At 37.5% G+C, this 27,124-nt stretch overlaps 2 protein-coding genes across 2 annotated transcripts in view; both read right to left on the reverse strand.

The window, feature by feature from the left end:
• Positions 1 to 27,124, reverse strand: part of aldh3a2b (aldehyde dehydrogenase 3 family, member A2b) — a 96,283-nt gene that overhangs the window by 65,521 nt on the left and 3,638 nt on the right. Inside the window, exons 4-11 of the mRNA XM_056262202.1 lie at positions 24,510 to 24,595; positions 24,164 to 24,372; positions 23,032 to 23,149; positions 22,246 to 22,387; positions 21,700 to 21,866; positions 21,516 to 21,615; positions 21,144 to 21,382; positions 20,084 to 20,344 (exon numbers count right to left, since the gene is read on the reverse strand). Coding sequence (XP_056118177.1) covers positions 20,327 to 20,344; positions 21,144 to 21,382; positions 21,516 to 21,615; positions 21,700 to 21,866; positions 22,246 to 22,387; positions 23,032 to 23,149; positions 24,164 to 24,372; positions 24,510 to 24,595 — 1,079 coding nt within the window. The 3' untranslated portion in view covers positions 20,084 to 20,326. The remainder of the gene's footprint in view (positions 1 to 20,083; positions 20,345 to 21,143; positions 21,383 to 21,515; positions 21,616 to 21,699; positions 21,867 to 22,245; positions 22,388 to 23,031; positions 23,150 to 24,163; positions 24,373 to 24,509; positions 24,596 to 27,124) is intronic.
• traf4b (tnf receptor-associated factor 4b) lies at positions 6,922 to 18,194 on the reverse strand. The gene is made up of 7 exons (XM_056262203.1): positions 17,850 to 18,194; positions 15,062 to 15,113; positions 13,527 to 13,631; positions 12,662 to 12,823; positions 12,245 to 12,406; positions 11,944 to 12,099; positions 6,922 to 7,760 (listed from the first exon to the last, which is right to left on the reverse strand). The coding sequence occupies exons 1-7, from the start codon at positions 17,990 to 17,992 to the stop codon at positions 7,101 to 7,103; spliced, it is 1,440 nt and encodes a 479-aa protein (XP_056118178.1). The 5' UTR covers positions 17,993 to 18,194; the 3' UTR covers positions 6,922 to 7,100.

The following is a 27,124-nucleotide window of genomic DNA, read 5'->3' on the forward strand; positions in this document are numbered from 1 at the left end:
TACTATATAATGCCAATAGGTACACATTCACAGAAAATAACTTACTTTTACGGTGTAAATATCCTTCCCTGTGGGGCAAACAAGTGGAAAAGCTCATGGGAAAACATCTAGGTTACGACTGTAACCTGTTTCCTGAGAACAGGGAACGAGACACTGTGTCGATGACGCTATTAGGGAACGTCCTCCACGTGAACCGGTGTCTGAAAGCTTATCCAATCACGGCGATTGTATTGACCGGCGACAGCCTATGACGTCACTACCAGTGAGACCTGGAAGTATAAAAGGGGTGCCTAGAGAACATGTCATCCACTTATCGTCTGAGGCATGGCTAGCTAGAGCCCGAAGCCATTTGTTTTGAGAATAATGGCTGGCTGATGAAGTTATTGGCTGGCTAGCCGGCTCAGCCAAAACCTAAATGGCTGCTGCAGCCGCCAAACTTTTCATAGCGGCAAATGGCTGAAGCAGGTCATTTTGATAAAACGAGCTTTAAAGATTTATCATCAGCCAATGAGATCGCGCATTCAGTCTTTTTACTTTCACGATTGGTTGCTGATAAAAAGGAAATGACCATATTTGAATCCAACAGGATTGTACAGAAGAGAGAGAGCTTCCTAACGGTGCATGTGATGAGAGGGTGACGGCAGAGATCGCGGAGAAGTATGTTGATTAAGAACGCAAACTTTTGTTGAATTTATGAGAAATCTACAGACGCAAACAGACGAAGTATAGTAAAATAAAGACCTAAATGTGTATTTCGGACTTTTTTTCACCACAAGTCTGAAAGAAGACATGTTATTGAAGACAAATATCCAAAAATCTCAATATTGACCAGTAAAAAACCCCCGATGTTTTGCCTGCCGTGTCTCGCCTTAATATAAACAGTACACACTGTTATCATTATTATCTTGGACAAAGTTTTGCACATTTCACTTCAATACACTGAAGCATGCGTCGTGAATTAACGTTGCAATATGGAAACGGTGGTGGTTTGTTACTGCAGTAATATATCACGTTCAGTGCTATATAAGTCTGTGTATAGTAGCGACGAGCACACTGTGCTGTTATGAATCCAGTGGGAAAATAGATCTCGTGTAGCCCTATTGTTTATTTCGTGTGTGTATGTCTCTATATGATAGAATTATTATTTGATGCAAATAATTCTAGCCGGCTCAGCCAAACTTTATCAGATGGCGGCTCAATTTGGCTTATGAAATTATTGGCTGGCGGCGGCTGAAATTCTAAATGGCGCAAATGGCGGCGCCTGGCGGCGGCTTCGGGGTCTATGGCTAGCGACCAGTGTTGGGGAAGTTACTTTTAAAAAGTAGTGTTTGCTTGTTACTCGTTACTTCTTAAAAAAGTAATCCGTTACTTTACTTAGTTACCCCCTTTGGAAAGTAACTTTTTACATTACTCGTTACTTTTATATTGCTTGAGTTTGGGCAGAACCCAATATCTGTTCCTAAATGTGTAGGGCAGGCCTATATTAAGTTCTACTATGAACTCTACTTATTGAAAAACTAGAACAAAAAAAGAGAGGTTTTTAAATAGAAAAAAATATATTTTTATTTAAAAAACATTTGAAAAACCTGTATAAGTGAACACCAAAGAACAATATTAACTTTTGAGCAGTGGTGACGCCGCTCATGAAAAATGGTGATGCGGTGGTGGTGGCGGTGGTGACGCCGTTCATGAAAAATGTCACAAAGAACCGTCAAAAGTAATGATTATGAATATGTCAAATATAGCAAGGACACATTTCAATTGTTTATTAATAAACAAGTGTTTTCTGTCAGTGTCGGCTGCAAAGATGAAGTTGACGATGCTGACTCGCGATCTTCGCAGTGGTGAACGCGCCAGAGAGAAATGCACATTTCATACGGATTACATAAGCAGAGAGTGGTCTGTTTTCTTTCGTTTTTAATAGTTTTGTTTAAAAGTACACATTTCAAACATTCTATATATTTCTCAGGTATTTGAGGCAAAGCTTATACGCTGAGTTTGAGCTCATTTATGAGGCGAGCTCCAGTTTACGCGCAAGCACGGAGCTCCTGAGAAGTCCTGATTATATTGCCTGCTATATTTACTTCTTATTTATTAAATTCAGGCAATTAATTATTTTTTTTAAACATAAATATGTCTTGAACTAAATCGTTTTCTTTAATGACTATACACGTAGGCCTATTAGCCTACAGTACAGAGAAATTTAATGTCGGAGCGGGATTTGAGTGAACGCCGTCTTACCGGTGAGCATGTGGGAAATTAACCATGGTTTTATTATAGTAAAAGAGTAGTAACCACAGTTTTTTGGCAGATGTATAACCACAGTTTTACAAAAAATACCATGGTTAAACTATGGTTAGTGTAGCAAAACCATGGTTAATTTGTAGTTACCATGGTTTAACTATAACAACCATGGTTTTTTGGTTTTATTTGTAGAAAAACCATGGTTAATTTTCGTAGAGGTACGATTTTCGAACAATCATCGAATATTATTTTGCTTGATATGCCAATCCTTAATATTTTGGTTTTTTAAATGCCAACACTTTTTCATCCGGAGGGTAGTATTACTTTTGGTTTGCACAGTGTAATACACAGAATTGACTGCTCTGCTACCAGCCTCTGTCATGTACTGTGTGGAGCTTGTGAGTTGTGACTATTGCAAGCGCGCAGCTGAGAAGACAGTGTCGCTGTCAAATCTGTCCCTTGGAAAAGTAACGTTGTGGCGAATTGAAAAAGTAACTACGTTTCGTTTCCAAAATTTCAGTAGTAGCGTGTTACACTACCTTTTACCCGAAAAAGTAGTTACGTTACTGTTAAACACAACACTGCTAGCGACGCAGTGTCTCATTCCCTGTTCTCAGGGAACAGAGGTTACAGTCGTAACCTAGACGTTCCCTTTTGAAAGGGAACTCACACTGCGTCGATGGCGCTATTGGGCAACGATGTACAATCCCACCATGCTGAGGGGAGTGTATGCCAAATTATGGCTGTGACAAACGTCAGAAATGGCAGTTTCACTGAAATGCCAAAAACACTCCACCTTCAGGTCACACACAGGCTGTCAGTGACAGTATTCCCTACGGCCACTGCCCAAGTTATAAGCCTCAAAGAGGCCTCCGAAAAAACGAAGGCCTACCAAGGCCAAATCAAAGGCTTGGAACCAACAACTTGTCCTTCAACCTTCCGACCAGATTTAGGGAGCTAAGTATTCAACAGAGCTATCCTCAGACAGATTCTGGAACACTATGCTCAACCTGATTAGTATTGACAAAGCTCTGGGCTAGACTCAGGGATGCTCCATGGGGCCTGCAATATCTTTGCAATGCTAAGCATCCAGCTCGTTGTGGAGCCGCCTTCAAGGAGGCCTGAAAGGCCTAACTACTTGATAGCGATGATATTAGCAGAGCTAGCCTCAGAACCCAGGTGCTTTCACAGTTTACATCTCAGTGGGCTTAGTCATACTTATTTAACATTGCCAACAGGCAGTGTACTCGGCAGAAGTGCTATCGACCCTTTAAAGCAAGGGGAGTACAATCTTACACTACCGGACTATCGAGGAGGCCAACAGTAAAGCCTACAGCTTCGAATGTCACGGATGCCAGCCCCGGGCAGTGCTTTGGCTCTAAGGGAGCATACTCAACCTTCCCAATGGGAGGGAGTGACTAATCTGTCTCTACCTGAGCTTGGGTGGTGAAGGGTGATAACATACGAGCTACAGGTAGCAAAGTATTCTAATGTATGACCCTAACAAGGGGAGCACTACCGCATGACCCAGAGGGATGTATTAGGGTCCAGGCCTAAAATCTTGTAAGACAGATTTTATATTCTCTACTAAACCCAAGGGAATGGAGGCCTCGGTAAGTGGCCGACGGCATTCAACTTTATGACTTGAATTCTTATCCCAGCCACTATACTCGATGCTATTAAGGGCAAAGGCCTGAGTGACTGCTTCTTACTCTCTAGGGAGAAAGACCTGACAAAGCCCATGAGATATCTGCATGGGAGGCTTTTTGAAGATAACCTGTTACCTATGCTGCTATCTACCCTGTAACACCACTAGCATTTACACCTAATACAAAAAGGTGGGCCTTGGCTAATGACTCTTGTAGTAAGAGGAGGCCGGTGGTAGGAAAAACTAGATTTACAGGAATAAAATCTCCTGAAGGTCTACGGAACCTACACTCAGATACTGAGAGGCTCAAGACGAGAATGCTTAGCAGACTGGCACAACAAATCCTTGATACTAAGCCTAAGCCAGATATCAAGGCGGCCCCATGAAGGCCGACACTTGAATATATATTTCTGAAGTTCAGAGCTATCATCTCAAAATGACTCTCTAAAGTGAGAGATGAACTGCTCCTGTAGTATAAGGTGGCCATCAAGGTGGCCCGATGAGGCCCAACTAGAGCTGTAACGATACACCAAACCCACGATTCGGTTCGTATTGCGATTTTTGACCCACGATTCGATTCGTAGTAAAGTAGTAAAAGCTGACACAAAGAACCGGCAAAAGTAATGATTATGAATATGTCAAATATAGCAAGGAGACATTTTAATTGTTTATTAATAAAGTGTTTTCTGTCAGTGTCTGCAAAGATGAAGTTGCGATGCTGACTCGCGATCTTCGCAGTAGTGATCGCGCCAGAGAGAAATGCACTTTTCATACGGATTACATAAGCAGAGAGCAGTCTGTTTTCTTTCGTTTTGAATTGTTCGGTTTAAAAGTAGACATTTCAATATAGATATATTTCTCAGGCCTATAGCCTACACTGGGTTTCGATTCATATGAGACGAGCTCCAGTTCAAGCACCGGCGCCCCCATGTCGTGATTATCTGTCTGCTATATTTACTTCTTATTGATTAAATCCAGGCAATTGGTTGATGAAACATTTATTAAAATTGAGATACAATTAATACAAAACGAAATTCAATTTAAAGAAAGTCTTTGTGCTTTCTGTTTGAGGTCTCTGAAAGTTTTAGTGCCGCTTCCAGAGAACTATCACGAAATTGTTTTTTACTCTTAAAATGCGAACACGAATAATAAAACAAAATGAATATTTTATGTTCTGGGAGAGCCAACCCTTCTTCATCCGGTGGGTAGCCTACTATTACTTTTGGTTTGTACTGTGTAATTTACAGAATTATAAAAAATATATATATTTTTTGCTCCTAAAGATGAAAGATGTTTTGTGTCGCGTCCGTGTACGCGTGTGTATTTCCCTCATATTAAATATAAAATGCATGTGTAGACTTATATTTTTCTAATGTCTGGACATGTACTGGACTTTATTAAGGGAGTAGACTATGGATATATAAACAGAAGTGTCAATATATTGGTATTAAATGCATTTTCAGAGAATTTATATTTCAAGTTTTGGCTGCAAATTTCACGTCCATAACGCTGAAATTGCCAAATTTTAAATAATTTATCCTCAACTAGTTTTGTGGTGTTGGTAGGTCTACGTATTTTATAATGTTAACTTCAAATGATACTAATAGTAATTTAAAGATGTGGTAGCATTGGATCTGGACGGGCAGGATAACTCTGGGTGTTGGAAGGGGTGTGATCGCGATTCTGCCTTTCTCACATCGCGATACAGGATCGTGGACCTGAGTATCGCTATTTCGATTTTATATCGCGTATCGTTACAGCCCTAGGCCCAACGCTTAATCTGGAGCTTGACAGAGAGGTGTGTTCTCAGTAGAAAAACTCCCGATAGGGAGGAAGCCATCTCACGCAGAAATGTCTGTTTGATGCTCGGATGAACGGTGGCCTCACCAGAAATTTTTAGTATAATAAAGCCAACCTGTTCACTATACAGATTGGCACTACCCACTATATAAGCCTGACATCTCTAATAAGAGGAGGCCAATGGGAAGTGTTTGCAGAGCCTACCTATATATGGGAACTTCAAGGCCCTTTTTTTACCTATCCTATAAAAACCCTACCTAACACACATCTAATACTTTCTAACAGGGAACTGAGGTCTACTGTACAACCTTACAAAAAACTCTCGAAAGGGGAGGAGACCTACAGAGCTCCACCTGCTGCCCGTAGAGCGATGGCCTAAACGAAATTCGCAAATGGAGGTCTATCACCATAAAGAGCTCGAAAGAGCCCACTTACCACCAAACCTACAAAAAAAAGGGTTCCAACTAGAAGAGGTTCCAACACTTATTGATTAACTTTTGAAGTTTTAAGCTTTCAGAAACCGGTTCACGTGGAGGGCGTTCCCCGATAGCGTCATCGACGCAGTGCGAAAGGGAACGTAACTATTTTAAGAACATAACCATAACTCACTGGGGAAAGATGATTGTATGAAAATATGCAAATTAAATCCAAATGTATTAGCCACGAGGTTGAGCCATGAGTTGCCATGAGATTGTGTTGGTTTCCCATATTTAATGTGCTTTATGTGCATTAAATCATTGTTTAAATAAAATTATGCAAATAAAAGACTTAAAGTTAAATATCATCATATAAAGTGATTGTGAACTATTCCTTTGAAGAGCATGGTTACAATAATCATAATTTATGTTTTACCTTGCAGTTTAGCTAATCCATACATCTCACATTTTTCAGCAGGGTATCTTGCTTTATTATTATGAATTTCTTGACCAAACTTAACAACAACATAAGGGGAGATTTCCTTTGATTCCTTTATCCTCCTTTTCTTTCCTCGCATCCTTACTTCTCATCTAAGGGGGTGGAGCTGAGACGTGAGGATAGGAAATGAGGATTCACAAATAAGAAATGAGAAGCACCCCTGTCTCTTTTTCAATGGACCAGATGGGTGGTGCATAATTGTTTTTTTTATATATATAGTTTTAAGCACTACACACACAGAACATGAAAATTCACCATTCATTTAAAAAGAGTCATACGCCATTTTAAATGTCACATTTTTTATTTATTTGAAAACTAACATATTAATATACATGCAAAAGACAAAACATTTATGAACCTTCTTAGTATCTAAATATCCTTCATTTGTGGTAAAACCCTGATTTAACAAAAAATTATGCATCTTCATTTTTAATATGAGCAAAAAGGGCCACAAGAGATATATTTTCAGATTATTTAACATTTATTCCAGAATTCAAGAGTTCAATATCTTCTGGACCGCATCTATGGAGGCTTGAATGAAAATAGCGTTGTCTCTGATATAGTTTCTTTTCTTCATCTCCTCATGCGTGACGAACTTTGGGTAGCCAAATCCCAGCATGCTCTCATCCAGACATCCACCACGCACACTTCCCAGAGCTCCAGGCCGCGGCCTCTGGAAGTTCTTCCAGGTGGGATCCGGGTTGAAGGTCTCTGTGATATGCTGGGGTTTGGTGAGCGCCGGGTCACTCTGATCCAACAGTGAGAAGGAAACACGGTAAGGGAAAGGCCACTCCAGCAGCCCATCGTACTCTCCTGGTAGAACTCGAATGTAGACTGATAAGTGAGAGCCCTCGCCACTGCCGTTCCCATTGGGAAAGGCAGACACTTGCAGACGGTAACCATAGGTATGGGAGTAGAAGGCAGGACTAAACAATTCCAAACTCCCAGAAGTCTTGATCTTAGCTTCTTGTAGTCGCTGGCTGTAGTCTGTGAGCTTCCAGAGCAGTGTGCCATCTCGACTTCCAGAGAGTTCCTCCACCCCACGCCGCAGTTCCCTGAGCTCCAGCCTCTGACGATTCACCAGACCACACAGAAGAGAGAGGTGGGTGTGGGTGCCCTCCTCAAGGTGTTGTGCCACTCCAGTCTTAGGGCACTATAAGTAAAACAGAGAGAAAGACGTGCTAGATATAATTTCTAGGTAAATATGGCTAAACAAATGAGAGATATTGTGGTCCCAAAACATATTTCATGTCATTTTGGAGCAGCCCCAATTCCTATTCACTTTCACAAAAATAAATAATTCCCACTAAAGTTTGCTTTGTAAATAAACTTCCTGATCAATTTCATCTCAGCACACTTTACAGCTTTGAAGAACTCGATGTTGCAACAAAAACTATTTACTGTCTCTTTTTCAGAAATTTAGACATGGATTAAGGAAAATAGTCTGACGCCATGGAATAATGAGCATACCTGCCTTCAAGAGAGGAGCCCAAAAATGAAGCGCAGCTAAAAGAAAACAAAACTATCCACCGTATTCCTGACGACCTTACTGCGTTTTGAATTATGGGTGGCACTTCCGGTTTGGGGAACTTCCATTCAAAAAGGCTGAAACGAATCATTTCAAATCATAAGGTTGCCCTACAAATAAAACTGATCCGTCAGTTTGACTGGATGAGCTGTCAATTTTCCTTCATGATTTATTTTCAGACATCATGAGAATAACGTTATATTTGGTATTTTAACGTGAAATGTTATAACAAGAATATTTATGGCAAGAGCTCTTTTCAGTCGCTGCTTTCTTTTCCTCATGATGATTTTTATTTTTTTCTTTGCAATCCGCTGTAATAGTATGAAAAAGAACAACATATACGGCACATTTGTGGTCTGTTCTCCCGAATTTAATTTACGATAATAATTCACTGGAATGCACGAAGAATCTCGTTATTCTCCTTAAATCCTCACGTTTCTTTCCAGGTTTGTTTTCACAGGTAAATGCTATTTATAATCTGTCAAAATGACGGAAATCACTTTGATATAGTGTCACGTAATGCTGAAGTTAATGAACATTTTTGATTAAGGCTTGTTATACAATATATTTGCCTACTACAGTGATATTTACCAAAGACTCGCGCTTTTGGGGCTATTTTTGGTCTGTTGAAAGTACCTTGTTGATTTTTTTAAACTTTTAAATTTCATTTTAATGTTCGATGGTTGAAGGGTGAGTCGATTAATGTCATCTCATTGTGCCACTTTTTTAACGTATTGCGTTCATAGAGTGAGCCTTTCACTGATTGTTTACATTTTAACGGAAGTTACACCCATAATTCGCGCAAAGCGTCATGGGGCGTAGGAATAAGGTGGATAGGTATTTCGCATTTTATGGAAGGACAGTGTTACTGCATTCAGAAAGGCCTTAAAAACGGCTAGATTTGATTACGTTTCAACTCTCTTAGAAGAGAACAAACACAACCCTAGGTATGTATTTGATACAGTGGCTAAATTAATGAGAAATAAAACTTCAACTTCAGATGTTTCCAAACAGCACAGCAGTAATGACATTATGAATTTCTTTACTTGCAAGATTGATACGATTAGAGAGAAAATTAAAACCATTCAAACGTCTACTACAGTATCGCATCAGACAAAGGATTTCCAGTCAGGGTTTAGACCGTATCGTAGTACTGAGACTGCTCTCATTAGAGTTACAAATGATTTGCTCTTATCGTCCGATCGTGGTTGTATCTCTCTATTAGTGTTACTGGATCTAGCGTGCCGTACCGAACCGAACCGTACCGTTCCATGCAGTGGAAAAGCGCCAATAGTGCTGCATTTGATACAATCAACCTTTTTTTCTTAAAAGACTCAAAAATTACGTTGTCATTGCATTGTGAAGTTGCATTGGCATGGTTTAAATAATACTTATCTAATCGGTATCAATTTGTAGCAGTAAATGAAGAGGTATCATATCGATCACAAGTTAAGTATGGAGTACCACAAGGCTCAGTCCTAGGACTGTTGCTTTTCACCCTGTACATGCTACCCATGGGAGATATCATTAGGAAGCATGGTGTTAGTTTTCACTGTTATGTGATTATACTCAAATCTATATTTCTTCACACCCTGATAAAACATACCAAGTCCAATTCACAAAATAAATGGAATACATAGTTGATATAAAACCGAGGTTTTAATCATCGGACCAAAGCATGTAATGACCTAACGGCTGCTCTGTCAAGTCTTTGTTGTAAGTTAGGAACCTGGGTGTGCTCTTTGATACATATCTCAATTTGAAAGCCACATTTCTAGCATCTGTAAAACTACATTTTTCCATCTTAAAAATATATCTAAATTAAGACATATGCTCTCAATGACAAATGCAGAAAAGTTAATGCGTTCATAGCCTCAAGGCTAGATTATTATAATGCTTTACTGAGTGGTTGCCCTGCACGCTTAAAGGAATAGTTCACTCAAAAAAATGTATTATCCCATAATTTACTCACCCTCAAGCCATCCAAGAGAGTCAAGTTCCGGCGAAAGGGTGACCTCAGACCCGAAATATGACTTAGGTGAGAATAGTCACCTCTCATGAAAACCAGGTAACTCTCTTGAGAACGTTCTCAAGAGTGATTAAAATGTATAAAGTTTTAAATATGAATATATTTTTTTATAAAAACCCTTCGCTTCAGAAGGATTTATTAACCCACTGGAGTCGTATGTTTTTTTTTTTTTTTATGGGTTGATGTATGTGCTTTTTGGAGCTTCAAAAACTCTTCACTGTCATTACAAAGCTGGGAAGAGCCAGGATATTAATATAGCTCTGATTGTGTTTGGCAGAAAGAAGAAAAGCATATACACCTAGGATGGCTTGAGGGTGAGTAAATTATGGGATTATTATTGGGTGAACTATTCCTTTAATAAAATAAAAACTCCAGCTGGTCCAAAATGCAGCAGCAAGTTTTCTTACTAGAACCAGGATGTATGACCATATTAGCCTGGTTCTGTCAACACTGCATTGACTCCCTGTTAAACATTATACATTTTAAAATCTTGCTAATTACTTACAAAACACTAAATGATTTCAAAGTCACCATGAAATAAAAATGTATATTTCTTATTTTCTTATTCTTTTTTTAATTGAATATTGCAGTGTTTATTATACATATTTTTTTCGTGCACAAAAAAGAAAAAAAGAAAATAGTTAACTATTAGCAGGCGGTACCAAACTCGGCCACAAGGCGCCACTATACAGACCTCAGGGAACTGTGTCAACTTGTGTAAAAGTTAAACATGATGGTACAAGCAAGTCGATGAGATGAATCAATGTAACTACACAACAACTAAATAAATGTATCCACTAACCATTCAGAAACGTCCAGATTCAGTCTAGGCTACGTTCACACTGCAGGCTGGTCCAAATCCGATATGTATCCGATCTTTTGAAATGCGACTTCAATCTGAACGGCCAGGTCACATGTATCCGACCCGCACGTCATTGATATGCGACAAACGTCATAATTCTGCGTTGAAGTAGGCGGGAATGAGAAGATTGTAATTGCTGGCTCTGTTGGGAAAATAACTTTAATATTGCGAAACGAGCTCCACTGTTGACATCCATGTTTAGCTACTTCCGCAAACAACAAGTGACGTCGTTGACCGTTGAGTACTCTTCTGCGCATGCGGGTCACTTCTGGGTCATTTCACGTTCACGTTCACGTTCACAGATCACAAAAGGTCGCATTTAATTGGAAATGTGAACGGCCTTGCAAAAAAATCGAATTTAAAAAAAAAATCGGAATTGAGCATTAAGCCCCTGCAGTGTGAACGCAGGCTAAAAGTTGCAACCTCTTCCTGAGTCTCTCCGTCAAGGGCTCCACTCCGCTAATGGTTATTTTTAAGATTTTGGATGAGTGAGATTCACGCGTTTTGTTATTGCCGGAGTATCCGAAGCTTGTGTAAAGGACCGGCTCTCTTCTGAATGGGGGCGGTGAGCAGCAGCTCATTTGCATTTAAAGGGACACACAAAAAAACGGCGCGTTTTTGATCATACCCAAAAGGGGGCAAATTTGAAAAGCTATAATAAATTATCTGGGGGGTATTTTGAGCTGAAATTTCACAGACACATTCTGGGGACACCATAGATTTATATTACATCTTGTGAAAAGGGGCATTATATTTCACCTTTAAAGGAATACCTCCAGTGTTATTTTGTTATATAATACAATGACAACCAAACATTGTGCCAAATACATTTTGGGCCACCTGTACTTCTCAAATACAAGATATGACGTCTAGTATTCATCACAGAGTTATTAGACATGCATAACTGTAGATCATACCCTATGTTTGCAGCCAGCCTCCTTAAATGGGCAAAGCACCATAGCAGTGTTGCATCCTTCCTTTACATGTGCCATTAAAGTCTCTCTCGTGATACCCGGTGTGCCGCACCTGTTAGGGCACTGCACAGGGAAGCGTGGACACTGCTGCTGATGAGGCTGTGAATACAAAACATACCTATGAATGCACTCCCTTTACCACAAAAAAACAATACATTAAGAAATGTAATAAAATAACTGAAAAGTGTACTGTATGTGTAAATAAATGTTGAAAATGTAGGATGGTAGCATAAAGTCCACTGACCTGAATAGTGTCATAGAGGAACTCTTTTCTGCAGTATCTGCAGGGCAGTTTGCGTTTGGGACACTCTGACACAGAGTGCTGGTCCAACAGTCTCCGGACCATACGAGCACCACATTTATTCTCACAGTACACACTCTCCTCAGGACATTCACCCTGGTGACTCTGAATGAGGACAGGGAGGGATGTGTAAGAGCTGTTGTGCGGCGTTGAAACAAGATGGATTTTGCAAACCATGTCTTTTGTGTGTTGAATTAACTAGCCACCGAATTCATCAAAATGCAAGAGAAATTAAAATAATAAATCAAATGGTTTATTTTAAAAAGTTGTTCATGTTAATATTAATACATAAGCATTTCTAAATCATTACAAATATGAATAAACTTAAACTGGTTGTAAAGTGTCAGAAGTGTGTCTGACCTCATATGCCTCCCCGGTGAACTGGTCGCCACAGTGATCACAGTGTAGTTTTCTCTTAACGCAGTCATGCTGCAGGTGCTCAGGCAGTTCACGTCGCAGAAACTTCACAGAGCAACGGTTTGGACACGACACCACGTTAAACTCACACATGGACAAATGGGCCTGGAGGGGAAGTGAGAAACACAGTGTGAGAGTGAAATTTGGCTGTTTATTGCATGTCTTGCCTCTGCGTTTGGGGTCGGTAAGACTTTTGAATGTTTTTGAAAGAAGTCTCACCAAGGCTGCATTTATTTGATCAAAAATACAGTAAAAACAGTAATAATGGTAAAATATTATTACAATTTAAAACAATATATTTCATATCATTTAAAATGCAGTTTATTCCTGTGATGGCAAAGGCATCATTACTCCAGTCTTCAGTGTCACATGATCCTTCATAAATTAATCTAATATGCTGATTTGCTGCTAAATAAAAATTTCTTTTTATTATCAATATTAAAAACAGCTTAATTTCTCAGGAAACCATGATACCTTTTTTTAAAGATTCTTTGATGAGTAGAAAGTTCAAAAGAACAGCATTTATCAAATCTAACAATTTCTTTAAAAAAAAAAACTAAATCTTACTGACCCCAATCTTTTGACCAGTAGTCAGTATGTATTTGCATGTAGTGCACACTGCAATAAATAGACACTGTAACGTACAATAGGAGCCTATAAACACACTGGCAGCATCTAAAATGCCATTCTTAACAGGACTTCATAAACCATAAAGAAATCCATTCAATCCTACAAAGATGTATGTACAAATATCTACAAACACGACTGAGATTTGAGTTAGTGTGCGCATTATTTGCCGTTTGTTGACCTGGAGAAGCTTGTTCTGCGCGGTCCAGCGGCAGCCCTCCTCACTGTGGATGCAGCGGATGGGCAGGGACAGAATCTGCTGTTCCAGTTCCACATCTGGAAAAATCTGCAGTGAGAATTACACATGTATAACAGTGTACTGGAGTAGAACATGCAAGAACATTTGAAAAGCATAGCTTTTTAAGAAATAAAACAAGAGCAAGATTGCTGTGATTATTTGAACAACTACTTTTATACAGCTGTTCAATAAACAAGAAGTTAAAGGGATAGTTCACCCAAAATGAAAATTCTGTCATTAATTACTCATCCTCATGTTGTTCCAAACCCGTAAGACTTTAATTCATCTTCCGAACACAAATGAAGATCTTTTTGATGAAATCAAAGGGATTTCTGTCCCTCCATTGACAGCTACGCAAATTACACTTAGACACTTCAAAAAGGTCATAAAGAGATTGTAAAACTAATCCATATGAATTGAGCGGTTTTAGTCCAAATCTTCTGAAGAGACATGATTGCTTTATATGATGAACAGATTGAATTTAGGCTTTTATTCACATATAAACATTCATCAACTCACACATCAGTTGTGGTAAATGGAAACTCGAGCATGTTCGCTTGACTTGCGAGAACCAATGAGGTTCATTCTCTAAGTGGAAGTTGCATAGCTGTCAATGGAGGGATAGAAAGCTCTCGGATTTCTTAAAAAAGATCTTCATTTGTGTTCCGAAGATGAACAAAAGTATTACGAGTTTAAAATGGCATGAGGGTGAGTAATTAATGAAAGAATTTTAATTTTATTTGATTATCCCTTAAAAATTCAGTAGCTTATATTTTAGACACAATGGCCCGGTTTCACAGACAGTGCTTAGATTAAGCCAGGATTTGGGCTTAGTTCAATTAGGGCATTAAAGTAGCTTTTATAAACGTGCCTTAGAAAAAAAAACATTACTGGTGCGTCTTGAGACAAAACAATGGCACTGACATATTTTAAGATATATCAGTGCAAGTTGCTTTAAGTTAAAACAGCTCAAACATGCATTTTAGTCTGAGACTAGCCTAAGCCTTGTCTGAGAAACTGGGGGAATATTGCCAGTAATTTTGTTGATTTTTGCACTGCCAAAAAAAATATTTCCAAACGAACTCAAAGCCGAATGAACTGTAACACACAACAGTGGCATTCCTGAATCAATTAGTTTTGTTGAACAAATCACTTGAATGAATGATTCAATGACTCACTCATAAAGAAAATAATTTGTTGCCACCTACTGGTGTAACAATTTAAAAGTGTGCATCCCAGTTGGACAGTGAATCAGCGCTCAAATTTGAGGACAAAAACTGTTGCATGCAAATGTAATATATTCAGGACTGGCTTATGTAAGAATAAAAAATAAGTAGCATTTCTATATTTAATATAAGGTAAAGCCTGTACTTTTTTCATGTTAAAATATGGTCTGTCTATTGAATAATTTCTGTTAAAACATCAGAGGAATAAAATCTGGAGGGATTTGAAACTGTAGTATGTTATGATACACTCACTTTGGCATAATCCAGTGGCAGATGGTCCTCTGGGCACTTGAACACACCTTCACTATTAAAAGCAAAGTTGCATGTTATTCAATGAAAAATCACCATGATGAATTTGTCTTGTTCACGTGTTTTTGCTTCCCTGCATAACGGAAAGCGACACATGTATGTGTTAGAATTTCATTTGCATTCGATTTATTTCTACATTATATGTTGTGGGTTGAAAAGCAGTTCACAACAGCCTCTCTGACTGATGCCTCCGTGTTATAAAGCCTAAATGAATCACGGCCAAACTGATTTGACAGGAACTTCAGAATCACCTCCCACACCACAAACTGACGGAGAGCCTTCAGGAGAATGTGAGTGAATCATCCATCTGGGATGGTGACGCCCCCCAGCATACATAATATGGGGAAGCAGTACAATCAACACATCCCATATTAATAGAGCTGTGATCTTTCCATTACGTGTGACACAGAAGCACATCGTCATTTCAAAATCCTATGGGGAATTTTCCCAAAAGTCCCATGGGGCTTCACAAGAAGGTGGAAAATGTGATAGCTGCATTTTTGAGGCACATCAGAAGTGTCATGCATGTGCCCACTCAGATTTTTTAATCAAATGGATGCAACTTCTATTAAAAAAAGGTTTCTATTTTAGTGTAAAGAGTTCACATTTACATTTAGAGACGCTTTTATCTAAAGCGACTTACAACTGAGGACTAAACCAAGCGAGCCATAGTGAAGAGGCAAAAACAACGCAAGAAGTGCTCAAAATACAAAGTTCAGACATTTCTCAGAGTAGCATAAGCCAGATAAGCAAGGATTTAAAGGAAAAGGAAAGATTTTTTTTTCCAGAAGAGCATTGCAGTAATCAAGCCTAGAAATGACCAGGGCCTGGACGAGAAGTTGTGTTGCATGCTCAGTTAGGAAAGGCCTGATCTTCCTGATGTTGTGCATAGCAAACCGGCGTGATCGAGCTGTCTTTGTAATGTGGTCTGTGAAGGTCAGCTGATCATCAAAGATGAAGTACAAAATGACTTGTTCACTTCCAATTTAGCAGACTTTAAGTATACCAGTTTAGTATAATTATATAGTTATAGTGTAGTGTTGTAGTATACCTAGCATAAAATAAATGTATTTCAAATACATTTTAGTATATTTATTTTTCATTAGTGTTATCTTGACTAGGACACTGAATGAGTCAGAACTGCAAATGAGCCCCTATAAAAGTAGGTGCATCATGCCCTTCAGGCAGATGCATGCTATATCATGTTAAAAAATGTTGCATAAAGCCTGTATGAAACATATGTTCCTAACAGTACTGCTATTAGGTTAGGTAAGAGAGCAGATCCTACATTGACTCTTTCTTGGTCAAACTTTAAACCACTGACTGCATGAAATTCAATCCACGGATTTACATTTGAATAAGTAATTCATTTAAAATGAATAGTCTAATTGAAAGTTAGTCCGATAGAATGTGAATGGACGAGACTGTCCATCACTGTGATAACATCCACAGGATAACACACAGGACAATGAATGTGATTGTTCCAGTCATTACATGTGAGCAACACAACTCTGCATTTTGACTCTGTGAATGAGAAGACAAGGCATGGAATGCAAAGAATGGGTCATAACCCAAAACTGCGCTAGCTTACAGTCGAGTAATACTACCAAATAAACTGACTCACTGCATACTTTCCTTTCACATTCAATACTTTTGGCTGTGTTCAAATGGGAATCACAAAACTTCTCAAAAAAATATCAGAAGCATTCTGCAGTGTTTTGATTATGCTATAATCTCTTACATTTTAAAATGTAAAAAACATGTAATTTTATGTAAACATTATACTTTGTAAAACTTATATTGACAGAAAGACTAGGCGTCAGTAGCCTGAGGGATTTTGTGTCACTGTCATCTTGCTTGGCCAGTTTGGTGTTTGTTTATTACTACGCTGTCATTGGAGTAATTATTTTTAAGTGATACTTCATATAGTCAAAGAGAAATGTAATGAGAACATGGCCAGATCTATTAAATTATTTAAAAATACATTAAAAATGCAGATGGTGACTAAAAATACGCCTGAATTTCTGAACCTGCTTAATATTTTTGTGGAAACCATGATAGAAATTTTTCAGGACTCAAAAGAACAGCATCTATTTGAAATAGAAATATTTCATAACATTAAAAAGGTATTTACTGTACTTTAACTTAATGCAACCTTGAATAAAACTCTTACTGACACAAATGGTTTGACAGTATATCTTAAAAAAAATGATTAAAATTATTCTTATTTAGCCTATGAATTACTCATGTCAACAATGATTTACACTTAACATTCATGTATTAAATATGTATGAAATATATTTTGTAGCATTTCATCTATACCATATTAGACATTTTGGAGTCAAATTATATTCTTTTTTAAAAACTAATGTCATTATACCTAACGCTTACCCATAAAATAAAAATGTTTGAACACATAAAAAGAGAATTAACCCAAAAAATTACATTTGTAAGAAATATTTATCTTTTTAATTGTCTGTTGTTGATTACATTTCTAAGAAATATTTATCTTTTTAATTGTCTGTTGTTGTTTTTTTAGTTTTCTTTTCATTATTCATCAATGACCCAGATTATAGCCTATTATGTCCATTTAGTGTTTTATAGAGATGTCACGTCGATATCTCATCAAGCTTCAGTTCACATTACAATGTGAAGAAATAACTTTGACGCAAGCGGCCACAGTCCTTCTTTCGTCGGACAGGTGTAACGTTAGGTTGAGAAGCAGCGTTACCTGAGATACTCCTGCAGGCAGGTGTCGCAGAATCTGTGTCCGCAGGTGGACACCTGCACCGGGTCCCTCATCGGCTTATCACACAGAGGACAATACAACCTCCTCCTCGGTCTCTCCAGAAACTTCAAATCTAAACCTGGCATAATAGCCTACCTTTGTTTATGGATATCAACTTCAGACTGTAAACTGATAAACTGCGCAAAAAAAACTTTACAAATAATCTTAGTGCAAAGATGAAGAATACTATTGGTAGGTTCAAATCCCACAGTAAAAAAGTATCGGTCTATCATGACATTTCCGTCTTCTTCAGTCAGTAAAGCACAGGGGAACGTTTACTCTTTCCAACTGTCAGTCTGCTCTTCTGCCCCGCCCACAGGCGCGAGAGGGGGAGGAGCCACGAGCAGTGTTACTCTGTATCTGTGTGTGTGTACAGTATATATATATATATATATATATATATATATATATATATATATATATATATATATATATATATATAAATGCACACACACACACACATATACAAACTTTTATGTTAGAAGCAATTAATCACATTAATCAGCACTAATATATACATATATATATATATATATATATAATTAGATCACAGTTAACGTTTACGTAACTAAATATTTTTTTATGATTTTAGTTTTAATTTCCTATAATAACCCTGAACATAGTAATCCCAATTTATGTTGGATTGAAACAGTGTCTTGGTCTCGTTGATTTCGTTAACCATGACACTGATGAACAAAAGATCTTTCCTCCTCCCCCCGTTCACCTGTTTTCCAGCCTCAGTGTGGATGTTGATATTTGATACCTCAACACCTACATAGGGCTCACAAGTCAAATGGTATGAAAAACATGTCTCAACAGTGAGAAGAATCACATGGGCTTTTGATTTACTATATTTTAAAACACCCCAAACACCCTTACAGTGCGTTTTTTAAAGTGCATCTTCAGTACTGAATCTTGTCTTACTAGAGTGTGTAAATGTAGAAGCTTTTTGACAGTTTCATCGAAACAGGTTACATGCTGCAGAACCAGTTTTACTTCCTCGTTCCACAAAGCAATATTGGTTGACCTTAGACTCCTTGAATAGGCCATATCAGCAGTAAAAAGCACAGAGCGTGTTCAGTTGATCTGCGTTAAACTCCATGTTAATGCCTCGTCGTTAAAAGACACGTGAAAGACCCATTTATGCTCAGCTATTGTGACTCTTGTACAACCCTTCACAGAAAACTGACGAGTGACTGAAAAGTGCTTTTGTTTACGGTTAAAAATGATTCATTTTAGTTAATGTGTCAGTGTGTCGATTTAATTGGAGTCATCCACAAGGAGTACATGTGGGCATGTGTGTACATGTGTAGGAGGGCAACAAAGAGCCAGATAAAGGATCGAAGAATAAAACACACACAGAAGCCATGACAAACATGACAGACATTCTTCCACCTGCTACGCAGCCAGTGAGATGCCAGAAGCTACACAATTAAACCAGAAAACCCACATGCAGCTGTGTAAAAACAAGTTTATTGTTGCATTAAAAATGATTTCTGTCATAAAAGTCTCTCAAAATCTATGGCATTACTATAAGGACTAAAAATGCTTTGATCCTTCAGATACAGAACATACAAACTTCAGCATATATTATTAGAGTGAAATGGTTGTCAGGTATATTGTAGAAATATTATTAGGAACACATTAAATATATGGTGCAGTTGGTCTGCTTTCTTAAAGATATAGCCCTAGTTCACCAAAATCACCCTCACGCTGGTGCAAACCCCTATTGCAGTCCCCATTCACTTGAATTGTGTGAAAAAAGAGCAGCGTAACTATTATTCAACATTCCTTCATTTGTGTTTCAGAGAAAAAGGAAAGACAAACTGGTTTGGGGCATCATGTGAGTGAGTAAATGATGATAGAATTTTCCTTTTTGAGTAAACTATCCATTTTAAAATGAAACATTCAGAATAACTATGTATTCTGTTTTATATTAATACAATAATACAAAATATTATTATAATTGTTATAATATTTTCGTCATATGAAACAATTCTTCATAAATAAATCTTCATTTAGACTTGAAATGTGCATTTGTTTAAAATGCTGGACATCTTATTCAAAATACATATAAACACATAATTAGTGTGTTTATATATTGCTTAAGAAAAAAAATTTAAATCTACTCTGAGTGAACTTAATTTTCTTTCGTTAAAAATATACCATACATGGACAGCATAAAAAAAGTGTATTCTAAAATAAACACTGATTAAAGTGCTTCAGATATTATAATTAGTATTAAAACTGCATGTTAGTTTAAATGACCTAAAATGCAGCATTGTCTTAATGATGGAAATAAATCATGGCCATAATAAAACGAAGGCAAAGGAGAGAAGCAGCACTTCAGTAGGAGTTTTCCCACCATCTGACCCAGGTCTTCTGAGTGGAGAAAAGATTTCTTCATATCATTCACATTCTTAATCAGTATAGTTTCTCTGTAAAAACAACAGCAACAACAAGAAGAGTCTGTCAGAAAATGTTCATGAGGGACTTCAACCAAAAACTGACAGCTTTAGCTCTGAAATATGATTGGATGAGCCATGTGATTTGGTTTTTATAAAAGTTTCTGTTTTATAAAAAAATAGGTTAATATTATAAACATTTTTACATGTACAGTGTAATAAAATACTATAATATAATTTAAAAATATTTAAAAAATCATGTTAAATCACTAAGATATATATATATATATATATATATATATAGCAGGATGTTAATAAACTATACCACTTGGAGGAGGAATTGTTTATTTTGATAATTATAAATACATTTTATTCATTGAACTTTGGTGTCTTCGATCATACTGGTATAGCCGTTTTATAAAAAATATAATATAATATATAATTATATATATATAATATGTTAATAAACATTATCAGTTGGTGGAAGAATTGATTATTTTGTTTATAATTATTAGTAATCAATTCTATTGATCATTGGTGTATTCAATTATACTAGTATTATTTATAAAAAAGTTTTAATAGTATCAATATATTTTATATGTATAATAATATCTATATAACATATAATACAGTATATTAAATATTACAAAACATGTGTGTGTGTATATATAAATAAAAATGATACTGTAAAAAAGTATAAAGAGTATAAAAAAAACGTGTATACTTATTTATATATACAAAATCCATAAAATACTAAATTATATCAAATGACTTAAATAAAAAATCTATGGTGATAGTTTTTAAAATCGTATTTCACATGATGGTCTGTTACCTGTAAAATCACGGCAACAAAGACCGCCAGCAGAGCCAGCAGCGCCATGCGGCCCAGACTGCCAAAGTCGACGTGTTTGAGGATGAAAAAGCGTGCCCAGCCCAGCTTGTCTGCTGTATGTGGTGGATAACGCATCTTATTCACCCCCTCCATCTTCAGCTGTTTGATCAGACAGCCCCGCAAGTGGCTCAAGTGATCAAACCCGTACTTGCCATGATAGCGGCCCATCCCACTGTTACCTGCAGGGGGAGTCCAAGAGCTGAGCTACGGTACAGTCCACACATCGAAACATCACATGCATGCTTCTTCAGAGACTCTCCGAAAAAAAACAAAAGAAGTTTACTTTCCAAAAAAAAAAAAAAAGGAACTCACCAACTCCACCAAACGGCAAAGAGCTTACTGAGAAGTGCATCAAACAGTCATTGGCCAACACTCCACCACTAGAGGTCTCCGCTATCATACGCTTGATCAGCTGTAATGAAAGAACAGATTTGTACAGTTGTCTTAAGTAGAACGTGATTTTTCTCTATATCATGAATGAATGAACAGTTTAAACCTTGTTGTCTGAAGAGAAGATGTACAAGGCAAGGGGCTTCTCTCTCTGGTTGATGAATTTGATGGCTTCATCTGCACTGCTCACTGTCAGGACGGGCAACAGTGGCCCGAAGATCTCCTCCTGCATCACCTTGGCATCCGGCTTCACGTCCCTTAAAACTGTAGGAGCTGTGAAGAGATGCATGTTGAATAAACACCTTATTCTGCAACGCGGTAGTAAGCTATTTTCTGTAAATGTGCGAGACCTCTGACGCATTAGCCGCTATAGGGTAATACCTAGAAGAAGAATGTGGAGTAAACAGTAAAACTATTTGTGCTACAAACCAGTGTGTTTGTGATTATGATAATTAATATGATAACAAATACCAGTTTGCAATATGAAGCAGCAGTTTTTGTCAGGCTAAATAAAGGAAGCGGATGACACCGGACGGTGGATAACGAAGAGTTATAAAAGTGTTTAGAATGTGATTAAAAACAATAAATCGGTTTCATTATCTTTTGAAAAGGATTCTAGTGACTTAGCATTAGCAATGCAGCTAAAGTTTACCAATGTAGCACTCTGACTCGTCGTTTTCACCCCCCACAGCGACGCTGCTGCCCTCCAGCAATGCCATCAGTCTCTTGAAGTGGCGCTCATTGATGATGCGTCCATAATCCAGACATTTTTTGGGGTCTTCGGTATAGAATTCCTGATCATCACAAATGAAAGCATGTATTAGCTCATTTGACATTTTATAGAATGTTAAATAGTGATAGATTTCATATATATATGAAATTTAATCATTTTCATCCAAATAAAATCTTTTTATCGCTTATTTGCACTTTTTAGACTTCACTAATTGCTACTAATTGCCAATCCGTTCATATGAATGAATATATATATATATATAAAGTCTTTATATATATATGTATATATATATATGAACAGAGTGGAATTTAAGCAATTATGGCCCACTCCAAATATAAATATTGACAGCAAGAATAAATCAAATGAATAAGTTTCAGAATCTTTAAAATTTTTCCTAACATATACTAGTAATCCATACCTCAAACTTTTCATTATTAGCCTTCTACATCAATATAATTTTTGGTAACACTTTACAATAATATTCAATATTTTAATGATAGTTAATGCATGAGATATCATCAACTAACTATGAGAAATAATTTATCTCAATGAAACATTTGTTATCTAATTTAATGTTCATTTAAAAATATGCTATTGTTAGTTCATGTTAGTTTAAAATGCATTTACTGTTAACATTTGCACATTGAAATGCTGAAATGTATCAATATAAATTAACTGTCATTCACAAATAACCTACATACATACTTTAATATTCTTCTTGATCTCTTCAATCACTCTGTCTTGTATACTGGGGTCACACAGTATGTAGTCCGGAGCAATGCAGGTCTGACCACAGTTTGAATACTTCCCCCATGCAATACGCCTGTAATGTCACAGAGAACATATATTCAAAATCATTTCACAGATTCATTGCATACAAACAATCAAGATTCATAGAGTGCATTAGTGCCCGCCCACTTTTTCAGCGGCGTTGGTTCCGGAAGTATTTTTTCCATTCATTTCTCCCATAGGCATTTCACAAAAGTCTTTGTTAAACTGTTATAAGCCACGAACCAAGCCAATCAGCTACGAGGTGAATCATAACATTTCAAACTTTTTGATTTGAAGCAAAAGTATTTGAAAATCAGACAAAAATTAAAAGGTAAAAGACTGTGTACTTAACGACTTTAGTGAAAGAAAGAACCACAATCCCATGAAGCATTGCGAACAGTGAACAAATTAAAAACGATTGAGAAATAAAAAGATACTAATTGAAAATGTTGACACAATATAACTACAACAATATATTTTAATTTTATTGCAAAATATGCATATATAATCAAATATTCAACATTTTGAGAGCATAGGTAGAACGACTTGATTACGTCATTTGCGGAGCATCATGGGAGTGGGCGGAGCTAATGAGATCTTTTGGTGTGTTTTACTCATTTCGACTCTGATTGGTGGAATTTTATGTACAGCATCATGGGTAATGTAGTTCTTCACCACGAATTTCGCTGTTAAAGGAATAGTTCGCTTAAAAATGTCAATTCTGTCATCATTTACTCTCCCTGAAACCTGTATGAATTTCTTTCTTCTGCTGAACACAAAGGAAGATATTTTGAAGAAAGTTGGTAAACATCATTTAATGAGTAAATGATGACAGAATTTTCATTTTTAAGTAAACTATTCCTTTAAACACGATTATTTTAAAACTAAGTTTGTAATAATGTGGGCTAACGGCTTCAACAGAAGCAAATACTATCGATTAACAACCTCGTATCTCACAGTAAAACTGTCTTTAAAGGTTTTTAAGTTGTCGTTAAAAATCAATTTCCCTATGGAGAGTCGAATGGAGTTTTTACTTCCAGGGTCCGACTGTTGTGAATGGACTGACCGGCATGCGACGGCAAGGTCACAGTTGTTGTCGATGTAGCACGGGCTCTTTCCGCCCAGCTCCAGAGTGGACGGGGTTAGGTGTTTCGCAGCAGCCTCCATGATGATTTTAGCCACTGTACCGTTCCCAGTGTAGAAGATGTGATCAAACCGCTGCTTGAGCAGCTCTTGGGTCTCTGTCACCCCACCGGCGACGACAGGGTACAACTCCTGAGATCAGCACCATCAGTATGAATACATTACACTGTATACTAATTCAAATGTATAGTTAGGGTTACTATCCTTTTTATTTGGTTAATTTAAATTATAAACCAATTTGTTTTAGAAATGTATGAAAGAAATCGTACTTTGTCCAAGTACAGTGGTAAGAGGTCCTCCATTACTTTGGAAGTGTGAGAACTGACTTCAGATGGCTTGATCACAGCTGCATTACCTGTCAAATAACATAGTATTAATTATAATATGACAATATTATTATCAATTTTCTTAAATATTGACAGGCATTTTTTATCTCCACATGTTAACTTTGTAACACCCACTGATCTATATAAAGTATAGACTATAAAAAAAATATGATCAGTAATAATGGTATAACTTTTAACACAACACTAAACACTTCAAATGTATCTCTGTTTTGCAAACCTGACTTTTTACTTAGTAAACGGTGACAACATTCTTCAAGACAGATAACAGACAGAAGGATAAAAGCTGGAGCTATCTCTGTATATAGAGATAGTGAGTTTGAACGAGTTACAGCATTTTTGTAAAACTTGCAAATAATGTGCATAAGTTAATTCATGCATTATTCTTAAAATGGGACAACAAATAAATAAATAGTTTTCAAATCTAAGGTATTTCTAGGGGTTATTTTTTGCAAGTCCTGACATTGTTGATGGTGACTAAGGGAAAGAGACAGTAATGTACTTTGGTCTGTTGGCACAGGGCAGTTTCACATAAGTAGGACAAAGTACAGTGTAACAAAGTTATCCTTAAATGTGCTCTTCATTCATTACTAAAATGTTTTTTCCCATCTACACAACAAAAACTGAGGAGGAGATGTAAAACCGATTGTTCAGACAAATGCCTCATATTTAATGTTTTAAAGTGGGTGGAGAATGTACAGTCACACACACTGCGGTTCAAAAGTCTCAGACCATGGTCACATCTGGTATTCTAAATTAAACACTTTTGAAATTTTATAAAGTTATGATGTAAATAATTAAGAAATATTTAAAATGCTTGATTATATTTAGATCACTAATTAAATAAGCAAATTTAATCAGTGCTGATGAATAACACAATTATCAGGATTTGCACATTTTTGTGGTTCATGCAGCTCTAGTGCTGCTATTATTAAAGGCGCAGTGCGTTATTTCTCAAATTTGTTGCTGAACATTGTTGACATTTGAAAACAACACAAACAAACACACCCCTCTCTTCATTGCTCTGCCTCTAAAGCTCACCCTCCAATCCTAACCACCCTGCTCTGAGTCGGTCTCGAACCCCGATCGCTGGCATGGACGCCTAATAAGGACGCTAAACAGTACACACTGCATTCTCTAGCAGTCATCAGCCTGCACAACACAATAGCTGGCCTCCAGTGTTGGGAAAGTTCATTTTCTACATGAACTAGTTCAAAGTTCAGTTCACACATTTTAAAATGAACTAGTTGAGTTCATAGTTCATACTTCAAAAAATGAACTAGTTCATAGTTCTTTTTTTCCATATGTTGCTGCGAGCTTCTTTTTTTATTTTATTATTGCCACAGCCCATATACAACCACAGACAGCAATTATTTTATCGACGGGCCAAGTTTGCACTAGCCTGGGAAAACCCAGATAACTTTTGGCAAATTCAGATTTGCTCTGAAAGTTAGTCTGGCAAAGAGCTCATTCAAGCTCATTTCCAATCCGTCGAAATCGAGGCACCAATCAGAAACGTTGGGGCGGGCTTTACACGATGACGACAGCGCTGGGATTTTGAAGCGGATTTTGTAGCCTACATTACAAAGATGGATGCCGCCGTCGAACATCACTCGTTCGAATCAGCTATCGCGTCTGTTTTAAGCGATTTGAACGTTTCCTTTTTGTTAAAAACCGAGCAAAGAACAACACTCGGAGATGTTTCTCCGCCGCTCTGCATACGTCACGGTCATCTCCTTCATCGCTCTGATTGGTTTTAAGGCCTATCCGTGACGTCCGTTGGTGACGCCCCTCTGGAAATGGTTTGTCTATGACGCTTTGCCAGACCATAACTCAGTTACAACTGAGAATGGTCTGGTTTTAACCAGGCTAAGTTTGCACAGAAATGTAAGATTTTTCCCAACCTCACCGACCTTGTCATAAAACTCGTTTAAATGATCTTACGACGCCTCCTCGCTCGCTGCTTTGTCGACTACATGCTGCTTTTTTGTTTTGATGACGCATGCGGCGGTGCGACACTGGTGGCTGGTGTTGCCAGATTGGGTGTTTTTTTCCCTACATATTAAGGCCTGTTTACGTGTGTTTTAGTCGGGTTTTCGCCTGGAAGGCTCCATAGAAATCTGGCACCCTATTGAACGAAGTTAAACTGAGAGAGCGTGCGTTAACAAACACCAGAATGAACGCGTTCACAGTAACATTCACCAGGCAGTAATTCTGTACGTTCAGTTAACGTTCGCCCAAAATATGAACGAGTTCATGAACTATCGTTCATTGAACGCGTTCAGGCACAACACTGCTGGCCTCCTTACACACGCAATGCAAGAGTGGCAGTCTGTTTATCGTACCAGAAGCGCAACAAAATAATGCTTCACGAAAAATAAAGCAAGATGATGAACGAACGACAAGGAAGCACAAAAAATAAAAGTACATACACAATAGTAAATACAAACAAGAGTTGGTGGTTAGTTTCTAACAGCACAGCAGCTCGACAAACAATCCCACTCAAACCCAGTGTTACTCACGTATGGAGCGGAATCAAA

This window comes from Rhinichthys klamathensis, unplaced genomic scaffold, assembly GCF_029890125.1.
Source record: "Rhinichthys klamathensis goyatoka isolate OS25496 unplaced genomic scaffold, OSU_Roscu_1.1 h1tg000191l_1, whole genome shotgun sequence".
NCBI classification, from domain to species: domain Eukaryota; kingdom Metazoa; phylum Chordata; class Actinopteri; order Cypriniformes; family Leuciscidae; genus Rhinichthys; species Rhinichthys klamathensis.

Excerpts from the sequence above, each read along its gene's own strand:
- traf4b (XM_056262203.1), bottom strand. The coding sequence starts at position 17,992 with ATGCCAGGTTTAGATTTGAAGTTTCTGGAGAGACCGAGGAGGAGGTTG. Across the intron at positions 13,632-15,061 it reads TGCCACTGGATTATGCCAAA|ATTTTTCCAGATGTGGAACT; the intron begins GTGAGTGTATCA and ends TTCTCACTGCAG. Across the intron at positions 7,761-11,943 it reads AGGCTGGCTGCAAACATAGG|TGCCCTAAGACTGGAGTGGC; the intron begins GTATGATCTACA and ends TTTTACTTATAG.